We start from the raw sequence: 18933 nt of genomic DNA, 5'->3' as shown, positions 1-18933 counted from the left end.
GATGGAGACGCCGAGCATGTGCTTGTTGTCGACGCTCGTGACGCTGTGGGGCGCCACAGAGGTGGCAAGGATGAAGCGGTCCTCGGCAGACCCGTTCAGGGGCGACATCGGCACCGAGTCTGGAACAGCAGCGATGTCCCGTCGAAAAGAGGGTCGTCGCGACGGGACCGAGCCTCCACCGGGGACGACGTCCCGCCGTCAGAGCAGCGCACGTGCTGCACCTATTCGACCCGAGCCGACAGAATGGGGGGCCATCGATTAGCGGCATTGGCAGTATGCCTTGTCCGCGGGGGCGCGTATGACGAGTGTGTTGGCTCCGCCAGGGGCGGCGGCAAGGAAGAGTCGGTGAGAGGGATGCGATAGTGACGGGTGCCACGGTAACACCATAGCACGGCCAGAGGTGGCTCCACGATCGACGTTCTTTCTGTATAGCATGCACAGCATCAACACGGGCCGCAGGAAAAGCTGAGGTCACAGAGCAGCTGACAATCTGGATGACTACTGGAGCCGAAGACATCGGTCGTTTTTTCGTTCAGTCTTCAACGATGCATCCAACCATTGTGCGCTTCAACGTGCATAGTTTAGCGTTAGCATTGAACCTGTTCATGCCAACAGAACTAGGCAATCTCAAAATAATAAAATGTCTATCGTCGATAAGCATCAGAAGGCCTTGCTGGGTCTCTCAGCGTGCGTCCAGAGTTGTAGCTTTGCCCGGTGAGCAGTTTATGGACGCGTCAGCAGCGTCCGACTTCCACACCGCTGGCTGTCGGCCTGGCAGCCGTGGAGTGACGGAGGCACGCCCATGAGCCGGACTTGGCAGCGCCTCAGAAGCTGGCACAGGCCAAACACACGGCTCTCGACTTTTCCACACAGGCCAAACACACGGCTCTCGACTCTTCCACACAGGCCAAACACACGGCTCTGGACTCTTCCTAATTATACTTTCGTTGGGCTCTGCGCTCGGAGAAATACACGGATCTGCCCCCCCCCCCCCCCCCCCAATAAAACACCAGCTCAGCTGTGCGTTAGTTTTTGTGGCGCGCTCCGCGCCTCTGAGCCAGGACGGCAGGAGACGGTGGCCGCCAGGGCCGGCCGCCGCGGCCAGTGCTGGATACGGGAGCCGAGGGGAGACAACAGGAACTGGGCGCGATATGGCCGCAAAGTTCCGGCTGCTATCAGCCAATCGCAGATTGGTGCTGTACCCCCGGAGGTGGGCTCACGCTGGGCAGAGATACGGCGCCCACCGTCAGCGGCATCACCCAGCCAGCACAGTAGCGCCAGTCTGCCGTATTGTGGTGACAGGCAGGTGCGCTCTAACTGCTGCGTGAGACGCCTGGCACCACCGAAACTACACTGGGGCATGCTTCAGTGTTTCGCGGTTGACATGGACGTCTCAGTTATTTATGGGGTCGTTAATGTGTAATGTCACAGGGGTCATTGGGTATTATGGGGGTTACTAGCACAATGCAAGGTTATTATGAGAGCCCTATTGCTGAGGCTAATATTACCTTGGTTCTGGTAAAAAAGGCCCCGTTTCTTTCATATAAATATCTTCCTTTATCGAACCAGCATAGAGCGTTCGAGGCGCCGTTCTCTCCCAAATGTTTTTCTGCAACGTACCAGCAAAGAATGTTTCGTGACGTCGTTTTCACCCAAATATCTTCCTTCAACGTATCAGCATAAAGCGTTTGGTGACGCCGTTTTCTCCCAAATAAGAGCTGAAACACATTACAATGACGAAAGAAATAATAAGGCGTTCGAATGGCAAGACAAAAACGAAAGTATGTACCACTGAAAACAATATGGCTGTACCTCTGAGAAACGCAAGATACCTTCCGCGCAAGTGAATGTCACGGTTTAGCTTTGAACATTCAGCAATTCCTAATGGCACGTTTGATTGCAGTGTGATCCAAAAATGGCATAAAAGCAGTCATATTTCTGTTGATGTGCGTTTATTGGGTTTCAGTAAACGATGGTTTGAGCACTTATTTGTACTTGTTAAATACCCATCAATTGCGATGCATTTCGGCGCTCCTTTTCATTCCTTTTCATGCCTACACCAGCGATGCCTTTGTGCCTTTTTTGATGCCGATCATGCCTTTTTTGGGACCAGCGATGGGCCCAAAAAAGGAATCGAGCATAGGAGCATAGCAAATTAGGAGATGGTCGGAACTGCTCGCATGGAAAGTAGGCGTTGCAAGCGGGAGCAAATTTATCTCCAATCTCATGTCAAGATTATTTACACATAATGTCCTCCTACACAGAATTACTACGTTGTACCAACTGACCTATGAATGATCACATGATCGTTGCGAATGATCTTGACCATGGCAGTGTCGTGTGGCAAAACCAACGTCGTCTATTACACACAACAAAGAATGGTCCTAGCCTTGAGCTCACAGGCGGCGCCAGAGCTGGACTCCACGGCATTCAGCCGCAGCCAGCCGCCCTCTGCACGGCACGCCTCCCAGCTGAGCCGAGCGCTAATGTATCAGCAGACATCGCGATAACACGGCCGGATCCGGCTGTCGGCCGGTGTGGCATCCGGCTGCCGGCCGGTGCGGCATCCGGCTACCGGCCGGCGCACAGCCTATTACTGGGCGAGAGACTGTGTCGCGGCCGGGCTCATTACCGTCGGCCGGCTCATCAGCACGCGTAATGAGCACGAGTCAAGCCTCCGCCAGTCACACACCAGGCGTCGGCAGCTTGCAGTGGGGAGAGCGCCCCGCGCGCAACACTGCTTTCCAGGCTGCAGTGGGGCCGCTGCTGCTTGATGCTTGTGGTAACTGACGCCCAAAATCCTTTGTTTTTTACAGACTCCATGTGAAAGTTGTAGATAGGTACCCATGTAGGGTGATAAGCTGATGGATCACACGTCATTGCCTCGGGCCTCAAGCATTGTTTGTCTCTTGCAGGGCAGGGAGCTTCAAGCTGCTGGACGAGGGCAGACGCCCGGCAGTTGTCGGCCGTTGAAGAGCCCAGGGAGCGCTGGGTGTGCTTGCGACAAGTGCCGGCCTTTAGAGTGCGCACGGAACATCGACTGTGCCGGTCAGGCGCCTTCCGAATTTCCGAACTTGTGGTGAACTTCCGACAGGCGCCGGTCGTTGGAGTGCCTACGGAGCGCTGAGTGTACCTCCGACAGGTGCAGACCGTTGGAGCGCTTACAGAGCGCTGGGTGTACCTCCGACAGGTGCAGACCGTTGGAGCGCTTACAGAGCGCTGAGTGTACCTCCGACAGGTGCAGACCGTTGGAGCGCTTACAGAGCGCTGAATGTACCTCCGACAGGTGCAGACCGTTGGAGCGCTTACAGAGCGCTGAGTGTACCTCCGACAGGTGCAGACCGTTGGAGCGCTTACAGAGCGCTGAGTGTACCTCCGACAGGTGCCGACCGTTGGAGCGCTTACAGAGCGCTGAGTGTACCTCCGACAGGTGCAGACCGTTGGAGTGCCTACGGAGCGCTGAGTGTACCTCCGACAGGTGCCGACCGTTGGAGCGCTTACAGAGCGCTGAGTGTACCTCCGACGGGTGCAGACCGTTGGAGCGCTTACAGAGCGCTGAGTGTACCTCCGACAGGTGCAGACCGTTGGAGTGCCTACGGAGCGCTGAGTGTACCTCCGACAGGTGCAGACCGTTGGAGCGCTTACAGAGCGCTGAGTGTACCTCCGACAGGTGCAGACCGTTGGAGTGCCTACGGAGCGCTGAGTGTACCTCCGACAGGTGCCGACCGCTGGAGCGCTTACAGGGCGCTGAGTGTGCTTCCGACAGGTGTCGGCTGTTCGAGCGCTTACGGAACATTGGCTGTGCTTCCGACAAACACTCGTGTCTGTGTGGTCGTGTCTGGCGGCCGCGTAACATATACATGGATGAGAAGATATTCACACGTCATTGAGGGATTTGGAGGAGCTTCTGCACGTTAATCCCCTTACGTATGCAATGCCTCAATTTTGGATAACGTTTGCAATATATTTGAGATTCCAGTGCAACATAACGATGATTCAAACTGCATACCGCCACCCGAGGGAGCCACAAACTTCAAATTTATAGCTATAGAATGCTGCACTCCGAACGAATGGACACGCTATTTAGTAAACAGAAATTCAAACGATTGGTGTCAGATGGTTTTTGTTCAAAATACCAGATCGCACACGAGGTCAACTGATGCCACAACAAATTATCCCAGCTTGGCGAAATAAAATGGAGCCGCCACAAGTTTTTACATGACTGGATCTAAGGAACGCGTAATGGCTGATCGCCTCGCAGGTGTCCTTTTGGTGCATCGCACATATCCTCAGGTCACCACCACTGATGGTCATGCTCGACCGCTTGAAGCTAGAATCATCACCCAAGTCTCCCGACACCCCCAGCCTCATCAAGGACCTCTGCCCTTCAGCAAATTTTTCCAAGCCCGCCACTTTTATCGGAGCTCTCCCAACGCCTGATAGATAATATCACGGTCACTGTCCAGAAGCCGGCGGTGGACTGTCAACATTGGAGTGCACAACTTTGCTCGTATTGCTCGTGTGGTTAGACGTCGATACGAACTTTGTGGCTTGCGACAAAAGTTTCTGCTTCCGCCTTCTCGCCTACTGGAGATTCACACCGAAAACCTGTCTGAATGTCCACCACACATTCGATTTCGCAGGCGAAAGTAAAACCCCCTCGCACTGAAAGCATATTATTTAAATTTGTTCCCGGAAACTTAATTCCGTCCACTGCATTCATAACATTCGCAGCTCCATAACAGCGGACAGGCCATTTTTGACCACGCGTACCTAGCCGAAGCGACGTAATTTGCCAGCCTCTGAACTCAGCTTAGAACCGACCACCGTCACCATCACGCTGAGACACCGTTCAGATCATAAGTCACTCCCTGGGGAAGCATGGCTCCAGTACCGTATACAAAGCCATTCCCACCGCTGCGCCCACTCCGAGCGACTCCTTGGGGAAATGCGCGGTCGGCAGTGTCATGCTCGGCGCTGCGGATAACGGCTCATCAGCCGGGGAAGCTGTGCCTCATTCCCCGCCAGTCGCTGCCGCTCCGCAGGTTAGGTGAAGCGGCGTCAGAGGCCGGTAACGGCTGGGACTAGAGCGGCGTCAGAGGTCGGTGGCGGCTGGGTCCAGAACAGCGTCAGAGGCTGGTGACGGCTGGGACCAGAGCGGCGTCAGAGGTCGGTGGCGGCTGGGTCCAGAACAGCGTCAGAGGTCGGTGGCGGCTGGGTCCAGAACAGCGTCAGAGGCTGGTGACGGCTGGGACTAGAGCGGCGTCAGAGGCTGGTGACGGCTGCTGACCGACGCACAGTACACTAAGAATCCGTCAAATCGCTCTGCAAAGCTTAGTCGCTGATCTAACAGTAGATTATTCAGGCACTGCGGCGTTACATGTTATTGACATCACATGGCATGCTAATGTTTTGACCTTTTAATACCGATGCATGAGGGTACGTCCACATGCTTACCAAGACAAACCTTTACTCTGTCAGTTTTTGTTTCGATACGCTGTCATTGGCAGGCGTGTAGTTTCCTTTTCAGTTGGGGAGAATTCAGCTACCCCACACCGCCCAACTTGGGCCCCAGACTGGCAAACTCTTGGAAAAAGTGGGCAAATCTGGTGAGAAGCATATTGTTGGCATATTTTGGGAGTAGGTTGCACCCTTTTTCACCATCCAACCAGCTACTCATTTTGGGAAATGTCACCTGCGGACATTACACTTCATCCACAACCCTTCACAGGCCGCTAAAAAGCTGCACAATACGATAGTCTCAAACTTGCGGTACTGTTTTCAGCATAAGTTGTCTGGGAGGCCAAAAATAGTTTTAGGACGTCTAAAAATCCCTCTTAGCTGCAAAAGCAGTTTGTTTGTGTTAGTGTCATCTTTTTTAATCAGCTTTTTTGCATCACTTTTTGTGCTTGCTTTTGCGTTCCGAATAAGCCAAGTTTTAATTTCATTGAATTGTTCACACATCATTTCATTTTCATAGCTATTTCACTCTTTTAGCATTGACCTTCAACTGTGTGACACTACTGAGTGTTTTAAGATTAAGAGCGCATGGCTGGGACAGCAAAGTGTAACATGCCCCATACGGACCACGCCAATTGGTCAATCCGGGCGCGGATGACGTCACCGTTCCGACATTTCGGGCGCGGATGATGTCACCGCTCCCACAGTCCATAAATAAAAATGTCCATCATGAACAACGCGCGACTCGGCGTGGACGGCGAATAAATGACGTTGCGCCGTCACGGGATAGCCAACGATGGAACGACATGTGGGTCAGGAGGGCCGCAAACTTCCGCCCTCCGTCGTCGCCCCCAACATCCCGACCACCGGTACCTTGTGCACGTCGTCGTTGCAAAACAGCTCAAAAGTAAATTCGACGAACGTTTACAGAACTACCCAAAAGCTATGAAGAGAACGGTGCTGCTCTGGCGCATGGCAGAGACCGGGACCAAGACGTGACTTGATCGCCTCGAACTGTCCTGGTGGTCAGCACGAGTGCTAAACAGGCAGGCGCTCAGACTGACCACCACCGGGAGAAGACATTAAGCGAAAATGAGACGACGAAAACGCATTTGGATTTAGCTCCTCCTGTGCATGAGTCTTCAATTTCCACCAATTAACCTCTGCCTCCATTTCACCGCCGGCATTCGTGATCATTAATTTAGCATTCATCTCTTCGGTCACACAATGAGAGTGTGGTCTGCTTTGAGATATAATCCAGACCGATCGGACAGCAATTGCAGGCCGTTTGGTACAACAGGCGTGTAATGTATGTGGAAATATTCCTTCCGAGAGTTAGAGTAATTTCCTGCTACGTCTGCCTGTCATACCACACCTTCCACCAACGCCAGGTCTGAAAAGCGACAGTGGAGGCCATGGAAAGACTTCTCTCCTCCCTCTCTCACCATTTTCCTCCTCCCTCCTCCCTTTTCCTCCTTCCTCTTCCCCTCTCTCCGTCCCTAGCTCTCATCTCCAACCATTCATCCGGTCACCTTAAAGAACTTAACGCGTTATGTAAACCTATGAATACCCTTATGGAACGGGCAACTAAACCACGCAAAAACGTGAATTTCACCATGACAACATCGAGGAGAGCCATTTAGCCAAAAGTGGCAAAATACTTCCCAAAATCTCTTTTTTCCAAAGGGCACAGTATTAAAACTGATTCCTTCTCCAACCTCACTACACAGAGCGTGACTCTCTGGATCTGGATCTCATTCCTCATTAACCGTATTCCATTAAAGGGAGTGTTCCAAATCTGTATGGGCTTTTGAACTAAAACAGCCCTTTTAAGGATCATTACGTGCAGTTCAAAGCACTGCCTTGCTTAAGACCTAATTCTCTCTAGTCTCTGAGCTATACGCCCGCGAACATGTGCCGATTATTTTGGGGAGACTATTTCAATGTCACTCAAAGCACTGCCCTGCTTAAGACCTAAGTCTCTCTAGTTTCTGAGCTACACGCCCGCAAACATGAGTCGATTATTTCTGGGAGACTGTTGCAAGGTCACTCAGGCATCCATGGCGACATTATGACGTCACTAAAACCCTGCCATCGCAATAGCCATGCGGCGATCTAGGCCAAAAAAAATATAACTGTTGAGCCGTTCACATCTGGCGTTCGTGAGCACGATTTCCAGATATAACGGCCGCCAATTGGTTCTCAATCATTGTTGTGCAAGGCAGGATGACATAATCAAACAATGACGTATTGATGAGCATATCGGCCCTAACGATAATCTGTTCTGTCTAAAGCAGCCCCTCCACTTAAAAGTAAACCAATGGTTATAAATGAGCTTATTTCATATCGATGCTTGTTTCAGTACATTCAAATGTGGAACATTCGCTATTCATTCTCTTCCTTGTTTACCAATTCTTACTCTTCCTCTATTCTTCATTGCCTGTTTGCATTATTCGTCTCCACGATATTCACCGCCACTGTCGGTTTTGCTCCGCTCTGCTCCCCCTGCCTTACCTCGCGGCCCCGCTGCCCGCCGCCCGGCCAGCGCGCGGCCAGGGCCGGGGCTGTATCAGTATGCGGTCCGCTCTCGGCTGGATCCGGGCCTCAGGCCGTCCACGCTCTGGGCTGGATCCGGGCCTCAGGCCGTCCACGCTCTCGGCTGGATCCAGGCCTCAGGCCCTCTATGCTCTCGGCTGGATCCGGGCCTCAGGCCGTCCACGCTCTCGGCTGGATCCGGGTCTCAGGCCGTCCATGCTCTCGGCTGGGATCCGGGCCTCAGGCCTTCCACGCTCTTAGCTGGGATCTGTGCCTCAGGCTGTCCACGTTCTTGGCTGGGATCTGGGCCTCAGGCCGTCCACGCTCTCGACTGGGATCCGTGGCTCAGACCGTGCAGCTCCGCCGCTGCCGGCTGACGGACGCCGACAATAATTTCCCCCCAGAGTTGCGCGGCGCGTGCATCAATCACGCTGCGGTCCCGACGCTACATGCCAATCAGGCGGCGGTGGCGGTGCGCCGCCACCGCCGGCGCCGCCTCAGTTCCGGTGACCCGGAGATGGGTCAGCGACACCCGCCGGGACGCGCCGTCCGACGTGCCTGATGACGTCCGAGACCCGGGCCGACCTCGTTCGGTGTTTGTTCCAGTCGCAGTGGAGGAGCAGCGGGGCCGCTGTAGCTGCTGGCGCCCTCGGGGAGGGTTTGTGAGAGCACGTAGCGTGAGTCGGAAAAGCTTGGTTTGCAGCGGGTGTTGCGTCGAGGCGTCTGCGCGAACCATTCTTACCAGTATGGTGAAGTGTGTGTGCGGAAGAGAATGACTCTTTTGATGTCACGCTTAGTATGCAGCGCCGTAGGGCTGCGGAGACGACCTCGGACAAAGTTGGCAAGTTTCACACCGCGCGCCACCAAGCTGGTGCGGGGAAGGAAAGTCAAAGGCACTTACTCTGCAGCAGGTCAAAGACGCTGGTCCGCTGGTTGATTCTGTTCTGGAGGCCGATGTAGACCATCACTCTGGCAGCGTGGTGTTTGACAAAGCGAGCAAACATCGTGCTATGGTTGGTGTAGTACCTGCAACACAAGAACTCGCTCAGAACCGAACAAGGCGACGGAACCACAGCACCGGACTCAGAAGTGTAACCGACCACTTAGTAATGCGTCGCTGACGTGGTGAGCCTCCCGCAGACGAAGATACCTGTCAACCGTACGTGTTGTTCACAACCTGAAAGCTATCATGCCTAGGTTGAGGCAGTGACCATCTGCAGGTGCCCCGTCGTATCACACAGAGTGCATGATCATATCACGCCGATCCCAATTTTACGACTGCAGACTGAAACATTTATTTTTGTTGGCTTTTAACCACTTCATCCGGGAAAGGTCGTGGCCGCCAGACGGTCAAAGACAGTGAACGTCTGCCCGCCGGCATCCCCTTCCACCAGCTGGCCAGCGTTTGCGCAGCGGCTCCCTGCGTCATCACGCTGTCGGCGAGAGTGGCGAGCCGTCGCCGCCCATCTCCACCATCCGCCAAACATGCAGGCGGCGATGCGGACCCAGCCGGAGAAGGACAGGGACGGCTGGGCTGGTCGCTGCGGAGAGTGAGCCTGTGGTAACGAACCGTTTGTCCACATGGCTTCTGTCCCGGCGATGGCCAACGTGGCCGCGATGCGCTGCGGCCACCGGCGTTGCCATACCGTACTAATGGTTCAATGCTTGGTTAACTTACGGCTCTTTTGGCCTGCATTGATCATTCGGCACGGGAGTCACATAGACAAAGTGGGGTCAATTCTGCGCCCGTACTGCCCTGAGACAGCCAACTCCAAGGCTTATCCACACAGGGCTGGTACATGGGAGAAAGCCCCTCATCTCTGAAAAATGTTATGTTAACCCCCAGATCGTACACTCTAACCTATGACAGGTTACTCAGCCCCAAACACGTGTGGCGCGTGGCCCTTCTACAGCCGCTCGGACCGAACTGGGGACGAGGACACCTACAAGCTAGTCCGTCTGAGGCTGGCTGCGGCTAGTCCGTCTGAGGCTAGCTGCGGCTAGTCCGTATGAGTCTGGCTGCGGCTAGTCCGTCTGAGCCTGACTGCGGCTAGTCCGTCTGAGGCTGGCTGCGGCACAATCTCGGCTCGGTGAGGTCGGCTACAATGTGGGGCATCGCACGAACACGATACAGGGGCGGATCTGTGCTGGCGGCTGGGAGCGGTACATCCAAATAGGCAACTCAAAATACCGGGCTACCAAAATCTAGCTGGAGGCCTGAGAGGAAAACTCCACCAGTAGACTGCAATAAGCAATTGAAAGCGTTCAAAACACTCAGCGCCTCCGCATGTATCGGCTTCCTTTTCTCTTTTACAACTATGCATGTCACGAGCCTTTAACATGCAGTACCATACACTTGTAATCATGACTGGGCTGTACTTTACTTTCAAATGTTTCCCTTACTGCAGTGACAGAGCAAAGCGAAAGCCACGATTTGTGCGCCACTCACGCAAACAAACAGCATTAATTCACCCCATCCAAAGGGCGTCTTACGACCATCGATAGGCTGGCGTCAGATGTCGTGTCGTGTGACACGGCGCGGCACCCAGTCGCGTGAGCGGTCAGCGTGTGCTGAAAACACCGGCACGCGATCCAGACAAGGTTCGAGGCGTGACCGTTCAGTAAAACACCAGGACAACCTTGGCCACTGACTACAGGAACATCAGTTCCGTCAGGAGTTCTCCGTGTGATACGATGTCACGTCAGCAAACAAACGCAAATTGAGCAGCATGAGGCTTGTAAATTGCTTCCTCAGAGCAAACAGTGCATCGGTGTTTGCTTTCAGTTGTGGAAGCCCTCAATGCGCCACAAAGTCCAAGTGCCGGCAGCGGATGTGTAAAGCGCGGCTGTGCAGAAAAATGTTTTTCCCGATCACTCGTCCGCCGCTCGTGACCGAGAGCTCACTGAGACCTCCCCGAGAGGTGCTAGTCTGGAAAACTGATAAAGCGCGGTCCCTACGCGTGTCAGGCGGACGGCCCATCATCCGGCCGCCGAAATAGACGACCCGCACCGAAATAGGCGTTCGAGCACCATGCCCAGTGACAGGGGACGATAAGATAATTGCATTTGTCGGGGCTGGTCGGGGCCGCCGTCCGGCTCGGCTGACACGGAGCGGCGACCAGCAAACCTTCTAAAGCCATGAATGTGAAGCACGTAGAGCTCCGCCGGCGCTCCGCAACTCTGCTGATGCGATATCAGCTCCGACAGTAACCGGCGGCCGCGGCTCTACTGATGCGTCATCAGCTCCGACTAGTAACTGGCGGCCGTGGCTCTACTGATGTGTCATCACCTCCGACAGTAACCGGCGGCCGCGGCTCTACTGATGTGCCATCAGCTCCGACAGTAACCGGCGGCCGCAGCTCTACTGATGCGTCATCAGCTCCGGCAGTAACCGGCGGCCGCGGCTCTACTGATGCGTCATCAGCTCCGACGGCGTCCGGCGGCCACAGCTCTACTGATGCGTCATCAGCTCCGACAGTAACCGGCGGCCGCGACTTTACTGATGTGCCATCAGCTCCGACAGTAACTGGCGACCGTGGCTCAGACCGGGAGACAACACGGGTCACGGCGCCCGGGTGCACAGCTGAGATGCAACAGTGACCCGGACATTCCGGACATCTCGGACATTTAGACAGACTGAGGCCGCGTTAGGCTTGCGATTTTTTATTGCGTCAGGAGCTTCTATTCTATTTTATCTTATTGCGACAGGAGCTCTAGAATGTTGTCAGTTTGTACATAGGGTTTTAGGCCTGGGTATGTTCATATCTATCATTCCGTGCATTGGAATAGCTTGATGTGTTGGCCGGCACTTAAAAAAAAAAATGCTACAGATCGTCAAACAGGAGTTACTGGCTAATATGCTTATCTATTTAAGGAGGTCACCAGGCGGGTATGATGAGGCGTGCAATACGGAAATTGCTGCTGCAAGCTAGCCTGTTGTTATCTGCTCTATCGTCCATAGAAGACTGTGTATCAGGTAACGATGTCATCTCATCATTAGGATGTCATCCACTATCATCGGCGTATAATGTAACTCAGTGCGCGAGAGTCCGCAATAATCCAGTACATTCAGTAATAATTGACCGGAACATTCATAAGCCAAACGCGGCTTTTAACAGCAATAACGAGTGTCAGAAAATGTAAGACCGCGCGACTTCACTCATAGAATATCACGGGAATCCAGATGGTCCGGACAGCCTGAGGCGACGCAGGCGGCGGTGCGCTGCCCGCCGTCTCCGAGTGCGGTGCTAGGGGCGGCGCACTGCCCGCCGTCTCCGAGTGCGGTGCTGGGGCGGCGGCGCGCTGCCCGCCGTCTCCGAGCGCGGTGCTGGGGGCGGCGGCCATATCAGAGCCGCACGCACTAACTCTGTGAATACCACTGGAGCGTCGGCCAATGTGGCGCTTTATCTGGAGCGTGCGCTCGGTCGCACGGCTGCCGTGCGCTGTGTTCACTGCATGACCCGGCGTTGGCCGCCGCTCGCGCGCACGCGGGGACTCAGCTGCCACACGAAGAGGGCTGATCAAAGATCACTGGAGGTCCAAATCCTGGATCAATCTGCCTTTTGATAACAAAAGACGATTTCGTGCACCTTTTATTTGGGTGTAAGATCGATCAAGCTTGGATACGGCCACCTTTAAAAAATCTCGAAACAATTCTAGCAAAAATAAAGTTAAACTGAAATGAAATCACAGCAGCTTGCCTGCGATTTCTTTGGTATATTTTACTGAACAGCATGATATATAGTTATCTAATAACTATGGTGACTTGCCTCTAATAAACAAGTCTCGCGACCACTGACGTTACTTCACATGCCTGCAGCATATTGATAAGCGCTCGACACTACCGTCTGAATCACTTAGATGACACATCTAAAAGAGTCTACGACAAAAACGCTTCAAAATTTATTAACAACAGAGTAAGAAAACTTGCAAACTAAAAAATACTCTCCTCGAATTAGACTTCGAGGTGTGGGCATCCACTTCGGGATCTGTTTCTTAAAAGTCCGATTTTTCCTCGCCACGTCGAGAGCCGCCGCCTGACGGGCAGAGCTAGGTTACTTTGCTGGGTGGCCAGTACCACTGTCACCGTCTGCTCGGCAGTTGGCGGTGTCAGCGACTTCCGCATCCACGAATGTAAATTGTTACAGCCTGACACAATTCGACGAAAGGTGCAGCCATGGGAGTCACTTTACGAGGAGTCGGCGAAGCCCGAGGCGGCCCTTGCTACGACAGTCGGATACACCCACACACGTAAAGAAGTCTACCGCCGCGATCCACCCGAGAAAGTACCTGCGTGACGTGGTGTATCAAGCCCCGTCACATCTCCCATACCCTAAATGGATGGGGAAATTCACACTTAACGCCGAGAAACGTGCCTGTGCAATTGTTCTCGTAACCGTCGTTATGTTCAACAAACGTTGATTCACAGTAAACCTATCGCTATCAAACAGATATAGGGATGGGATTGGCTAATCAACGATATAAGGATCATGCCTACACTTCGTTCAGACATTACCTAGATTATGAGTTTGAGTGGGCGCAGACAATGCAAAGTAGTTGCTGATGAAGAAAACGTTATAATTTAAAAACGTCAGTCTGGTCGAGTGTATGCGCCTCTGATGGGACAATGAAAAGATGTCATCGTTGATCCTGCATTGACCAAGAGTTCATTTCTAGTAAATTTCATGTGTTTGCAAGGCATTGAGCCCAGTAAGAGAAACAGTGCTAGAGCAAATCCTTCCTTTCATTTAACCTGGACGGACATTTTCCGTAAAAGCTGGGTTCTCCGTACGCTACACTTGTGTCTGTTGGCTAACAGTGTCGTGTTTCAATTGCTCTAATGGCTAGCACGATTTCCGCACCGTGTAAGCCGCTGCCGCACGCCCGCTCTGCATTTCGGCAGCATGGCCCGCTATTTCTGTTTTACAGTCGGTGCATTCAAGGGTCAAGCTCACAGCGCGGGCTGCGGTCAGAGCGTCCCAGATTACTGCCCTCACCATTCGAGCGGCTCCACCGTTTCCGACGCTCTTCAGTTTTTACATAAGGAGCCGGCTCCACCGGTGTCAGCGTCGACAGAGTAGGCTGTTCGCATATTCATTCTTTCCGCTTAGTTGCCATTCAGGCCAGGGGGGTCTTGGCGTGTCGCGACTTGCCATGGCTGCTTTCGGCAGCGTAGCGACGCCTGCGCGGTGACACGCTTTGTCCTCTCCAGAACAGGCTGGCCGCGGCGTGGGTAGCCGCAAATTCAATTTACGTGTGGGATATTCGTTCGTCAGTTGTTTTCGTTGGACGGAAAAAGTGCTCCGATAGGCGTTGGCGATAAGCGTTGGGCGACGGCACTGTCTGTGGACTAACAAGCAGAAATGTTCGATGAAACAAGCGTATTTCAGCGTCCAGTTGACCGTACAGCCGCCGCATAATAGTAAATTATAACAACTCATGCGGCATGCGTCATTTTAGATGCGGTCACAATCACAAATCACCGAGACATATAAATCAAACGCTCCCTTCCCAACTGAATAAGGACCTTAGAACCGGCACTCGCGAATAGGCTGAGGGCTGGACTGCACATTCGCGGCCAGGCCGGCGGCTGGACTGCACACTCGATCTGACTGCTGGACGGTACATTGCACCCGCTCCTGCATGCTACAACAACCTGCTGCTATCCGCCACTCAACAGAGGAGCTACAACAACCTGCTGCTATCCGCCACACAATAGAGGACAGAATCGGAAGGCAGGATCGGCTGGATCCGGCTGTCAGGCACTCACCACTCGTCGGAAGGCAGGATCCACTGAATCCGGCTGTCAGGCACTCACCACTCGTCAAAAGGCAGGATCCGCTGGATCCGGCTGTCAGGCACTCACCACTCGTCGGAAGCCAGGATTCGCTGGATCCGGCTGTCAGCCACTCACAACTCGTCGGAAGGCAGGATCCACTGGATCCGGTTGTCAGGCACTCACTTCCCGCCGAAAGGCAGGATCAGCTGGATCCGGCTGTTAGTCACTCACCACTCGTCGGAAGGCAGGATCAGCTGGATCAGGCTGTCCACCAGCTCGGTGGCCAGCAGGGCGTCATGGTTGGCCGGGTCCAGCGCCAGGTTGGCCATCAGTTGCAGCGACAGGCAGAGCAGTTGCTGAAACAGGCGGCGCCAGTCTCCAATTCGATCTGTCCCAGCCGCGGCGCCCTGCGCCGGTTTGGCCGCTCTTCATCGTTCTGCCGGCCGCGCAGGCTGGCAGAGTTGTGGTCTCACGGAGCCGGCCCAATATTACAGAAGCAGGACGGCACGGCCGACCCGTTCCCCCCGGCTCTGGTCGCATGGTCAGCACTTTTGTAGCACCAGTTGGCCGACTGACACCCGCCGAATAGCAATGGTGGTGCTTGCATGCGTGGTCAGACAGCGCCTTAGGGTATCGTCTCGTTAGGGTATCGTCTCGTGGGATAGTTTCGTAGGCGAACCGATACCAGGAGCAACAGCCACCACCGGCAAGTCGTCTGGGCACGTGGCGCACGCGGGACCGTTGCTGCTCAGCCCGGAGCAGACCTAGTCTCTGATAAACAGGGCTCAGGCAGGAGATAGGCTCTAGCGCAGCCGTCCCTCAGAGTAGCAGCCCTTCACCCCGAGCCTCGGAGCCGCCGTCAAAACATGAGGTCATGGACCGGCGGCCAGTCGTGTTGTTACCACTGACTGGTCGCCAATCGGAGCTGACCATCTTGGTTTAACAACATTGCGAACTGTCGCGTTTAACACCCAGGTCCCCCGTTGACGCCATGACCCTGGGCGCTATAATAGGGCCGTGTCGCTGACGCTCCACGAAAGGACACGCGGCGATGAGCTCATTTAGAATCATTTACGAGCCGTGGTCGCAAATCTATCACTAACGAACCCTACCTTCGTCAATGCTGTGCTATATATATACTGATCGTTGTCCGCTTTAAGGTGTTGCATCACCGCGCGCGTCCCTGCGGGGCAGCGGCCGTGTCTAACCTCGCCCGAGACGCCGCCGGCGCCGCTGTCCCTGCGGGGCAGCGGCCGTGTCTAACCTCGCCCGAGACGCCGCCGGCGCCGCTGTCCCTGCTGGGCAGTGGCCGTGTCTAACCTCGCCCGAGACGCCGCCGGCGCCGCTGTCCCTGCGGGGCAGCGGCCGTGTCTAACCTCGCCCGAGACGCCGCCGGCGCCGCTGTCCCTGCGGGGCAGCGGCCGTGTCTAACCTCGCCCGAGACGCCGCCGGCGCCGCTGTCCCTGCGAACTCGGCCTTCATCAGCGCGCCGAGCAGCGGCCGCCGCGGACGTGACCGACGCCAATTCGGACGCAGATGGGACGAGATTTGAGCTGGCTGACAGTCCCGGCCGCGGCACGCCGAGGCGCAGAAGGCGCCGATGCGCCGGCTGCGAGGCGCTCGCTGACATACCGAGCCGGCGGGGGCGGCAGGCGCGCGTCAGAGAAATGAACGCCTCTAGCGCAGGTGATTTGACGGAGGATTGCCGGAGTGATGATCAGCCCATCAGCCACTGGTTCAGCCGATACTAGCTCATATTGAGCCGTTCAAGCGAATTCCAACCATTACAAAACCCTATGTGCGGAACAGGTCAGGCGGTCCTACGCTATTTCAAAGGTTACAAGGCATTCCAAGACGACACCAATTATGTCGATCGAGAGCCCTGGATGTAACTCGCAGACACGCCATAACCGATCCCGAACGACATCAAAGTCAAAGATAGAACGGTGTAAATAAAAACTGGCTCGGGCACGAAGATGCATGGGTACATGGGTACATGGGTACATGGCCGGTATCGTTTCGCTGCTACCAATCCTCCTGCTTACTATCGGACTTGAATGCGCTTTTAATGTCGGCGAGCGTTTTTTTTTTTTTTGGCACCAACAGCCTCTACATGAATAGGCCGCAGCCCATCAACTACAGCCAATACTGATTCAGAAAACAACTGAACGCAATGAGGTGCCGGCACATTGATTTTCCCCATATCCGACCAGGAGTGGCAAAATAGTTTTGCATGTATCGCACATTTCTACAAGTTTTCCCACAATATCTGAGCCACGCTGCTAGACCATTTTCGTCCCGCGCCAGTCAGATCTCCGCGACAATGTCCACGTTCCGGGCGTGCCGTGGCCGCGCGCGTCACGTGACCTGCGTGACCCCTGGGCTCCGAGTTGAGTATTGAACCCACAGCGTTTACGGCCCGGCGGACGCACCGTCGCAGAGACGGATGGCATCGCCAGCCCGCGCAGCTGATCTGAGGGACGACAGCGGCTGTCTAAACACGTGCCCTCTCAGAGGCCCTCCCTGCATATCGGCCCTCTCCGGCAGCGGGGCAGCACCACCCGCCACGACGGCCAGCGCGGCCGAAACCGAGCCGATGGCCGAGGCACGGCAGCCGGACCCGTTAGGCGCCGTCGGAGAGGCGGCTCTACGTCGCAGGGCGGGATGAACCTCCCGCACTCGGCGCTGCACGGATGCAGGATTCCACGGGTTCTGCGCGCGCGGTGCCGCCCACCCGTCGGCAGACACCGCATCGCCACAGCCCGTCGAGGACCTCACCGGGTCGTGCGTGGTGTCCAGCGACGAGACGAGCAGCCGCAGCTGGGTCTCCTCGACCAGCGAGACTCGATACGAGCTCAGGTGCGAGAGGAAGAGCAGCAGGCGGGAGCTTAGGATCTGCAGACAGTGCGGCTGGCACTCCTGCACCCTGGCGACACAAACACGAGCAGTCGACACGGCGGCGTCCCAAGACGTGTGACGCCGCACGGGACTACACTGTGAGTGGGGGAGGGTAAGGGGTCACGCGCGGAGGACGCGGGGGGGGGGAGGGGCAGGCGCCGGTGTGGCTAGCAACATGCAGCCCACATAACGTGAATAATCTATCCTACTGTGTTTACGACCCGCACGATTTGCCCATGCGACATTCAAATAAATAGTTCATTTCAACCACTCACGGGTAATGTCTCGCTGCAAACTTGTTTAGTTTTGCTGTACGGGAGAGTGAAACCATATATAAATTCTCGAGTTTCACAGACTCCTAGACACAGCTAAGGAGACAAATATGATTCCTTCGCTAACTAGGTGAGGGCCCATGTCCTATCGGTATGCATAAATGAAAAACAACGATCTGCCGCTGTCAATATGCGTTCATTTCAAAATGGTCATCACGTTCACGAGGCATAGGGCGGGAAAGTAAAGGACACCGGGCACGGTGCCCACGGCTAAATTTTAATAGAATGTGAACTTGGTCTCGTGCTCAAAGTAATCAAGTTGTTCTCATTGCAGCGCCTCTGCTCCAAAATACCGGGCCCCGCTGGTAGTACTCGAGGCTGATATTACGAGGCTGATATTACGAGGCTGATATTACGAGGCTGATATTACGAGGCTGATATTACGAGGCTGATACTCCAAATTGCGATTCCATGAAAACCGTCGTTTTCCTCGGCTGCATTCGTGGTGACATGCCTTACAAATTTATTCAGAACATTTTTAATTGGATGGATTGCTGCGACGAGTGACCTGCTAAGCAGTGCTTCAGCGTGAGCTCTGACCTAGTCATGAAGTCTCAAATTCCAGGCCAACGATATAATTTTGCGGCAAAGCCCAAACGTACCGTAGTGCTCGGCACGGCCTGTCCTGCCCCCTGACGTCGCCTGCCGCCTGCTACGGGGCAAACAGCGGGCGCCTGAAGCGACTCGAGCCTACCTCGTCAAAGGCGGGGGAATCGGAAAGAGGCGCTCCAGTCAGCTGAGCTATCGGGACGCACAAATATGACCTTTATGACAGGTATGAGTCGGAGTCAATGTGTAAACTTGTTTGCATTCTTAAGTGAATCATGGCCGAGGATGTAAATGCAGAGACACACTTGCTTATAAAATAGTCTTTTTTTTCTTTTGAGTCAACAAACAACAACCTAAGCACTCATTACTGTAAAACAACAC

General features: G+C 54.6%; 1 protein-coding gene across 1 annotated transcript in view; it reads right to left on the bottom strand.

The window, feature by feature from the left end:
* Positions 1 to 8440: 8440 nt before the first annotated feature.
* The window catches only part of LOC119112910 (uncharacterized), a 66787-nt gene continuing 56294 nt past the window's right edge, over positions 8441 to 18933 (bottom strand). Inside the window, exons 13-16 of the mRNA XM_037237216.1 lie at positions 17552 to 17699; positions 15005 to 15129; positions 8897 to 9021; positions 8441 to 8553 (exon numbers count right to left, since the gene is read on the bottom strand). Coding sequence (XP_037093111.1) covers positions 8441 to 8553; positions 8897 to 9021; positions 15005 to 15129; positions 17552 to 17699 — 511 coding nt within the window. The remainder of the gene's footprint in view (positions 8554 to 8896; positions 9022 to 15004; positions 15130 to 17551; positions 17700 to 18933) is intronic.

This window comes from Pollicipes pollicipes, unplaced genomic scaffold (genome assembly GCF_011947565.3).
Source record: "Pollicipes pollicipes isolate AB1234 unplaced genomic scaffold, Ppol_2.1 Scaffold_7261;HRSCAF=8764_pilon_pilon_pilon, whole genome shotgun sequence".
NCBI lineage: Eukaryota > Metazoa > Arthropoda > Thecostraca > Pollicipedomorpha > Pollicipedidae > Pollicipes > Pollicipes pollicipes.
The sequence above is the reverse complement of the archived record's forward strand: the minus strand, read 5'-3'. Positions and strand labels throughout refer to the sequence as shown.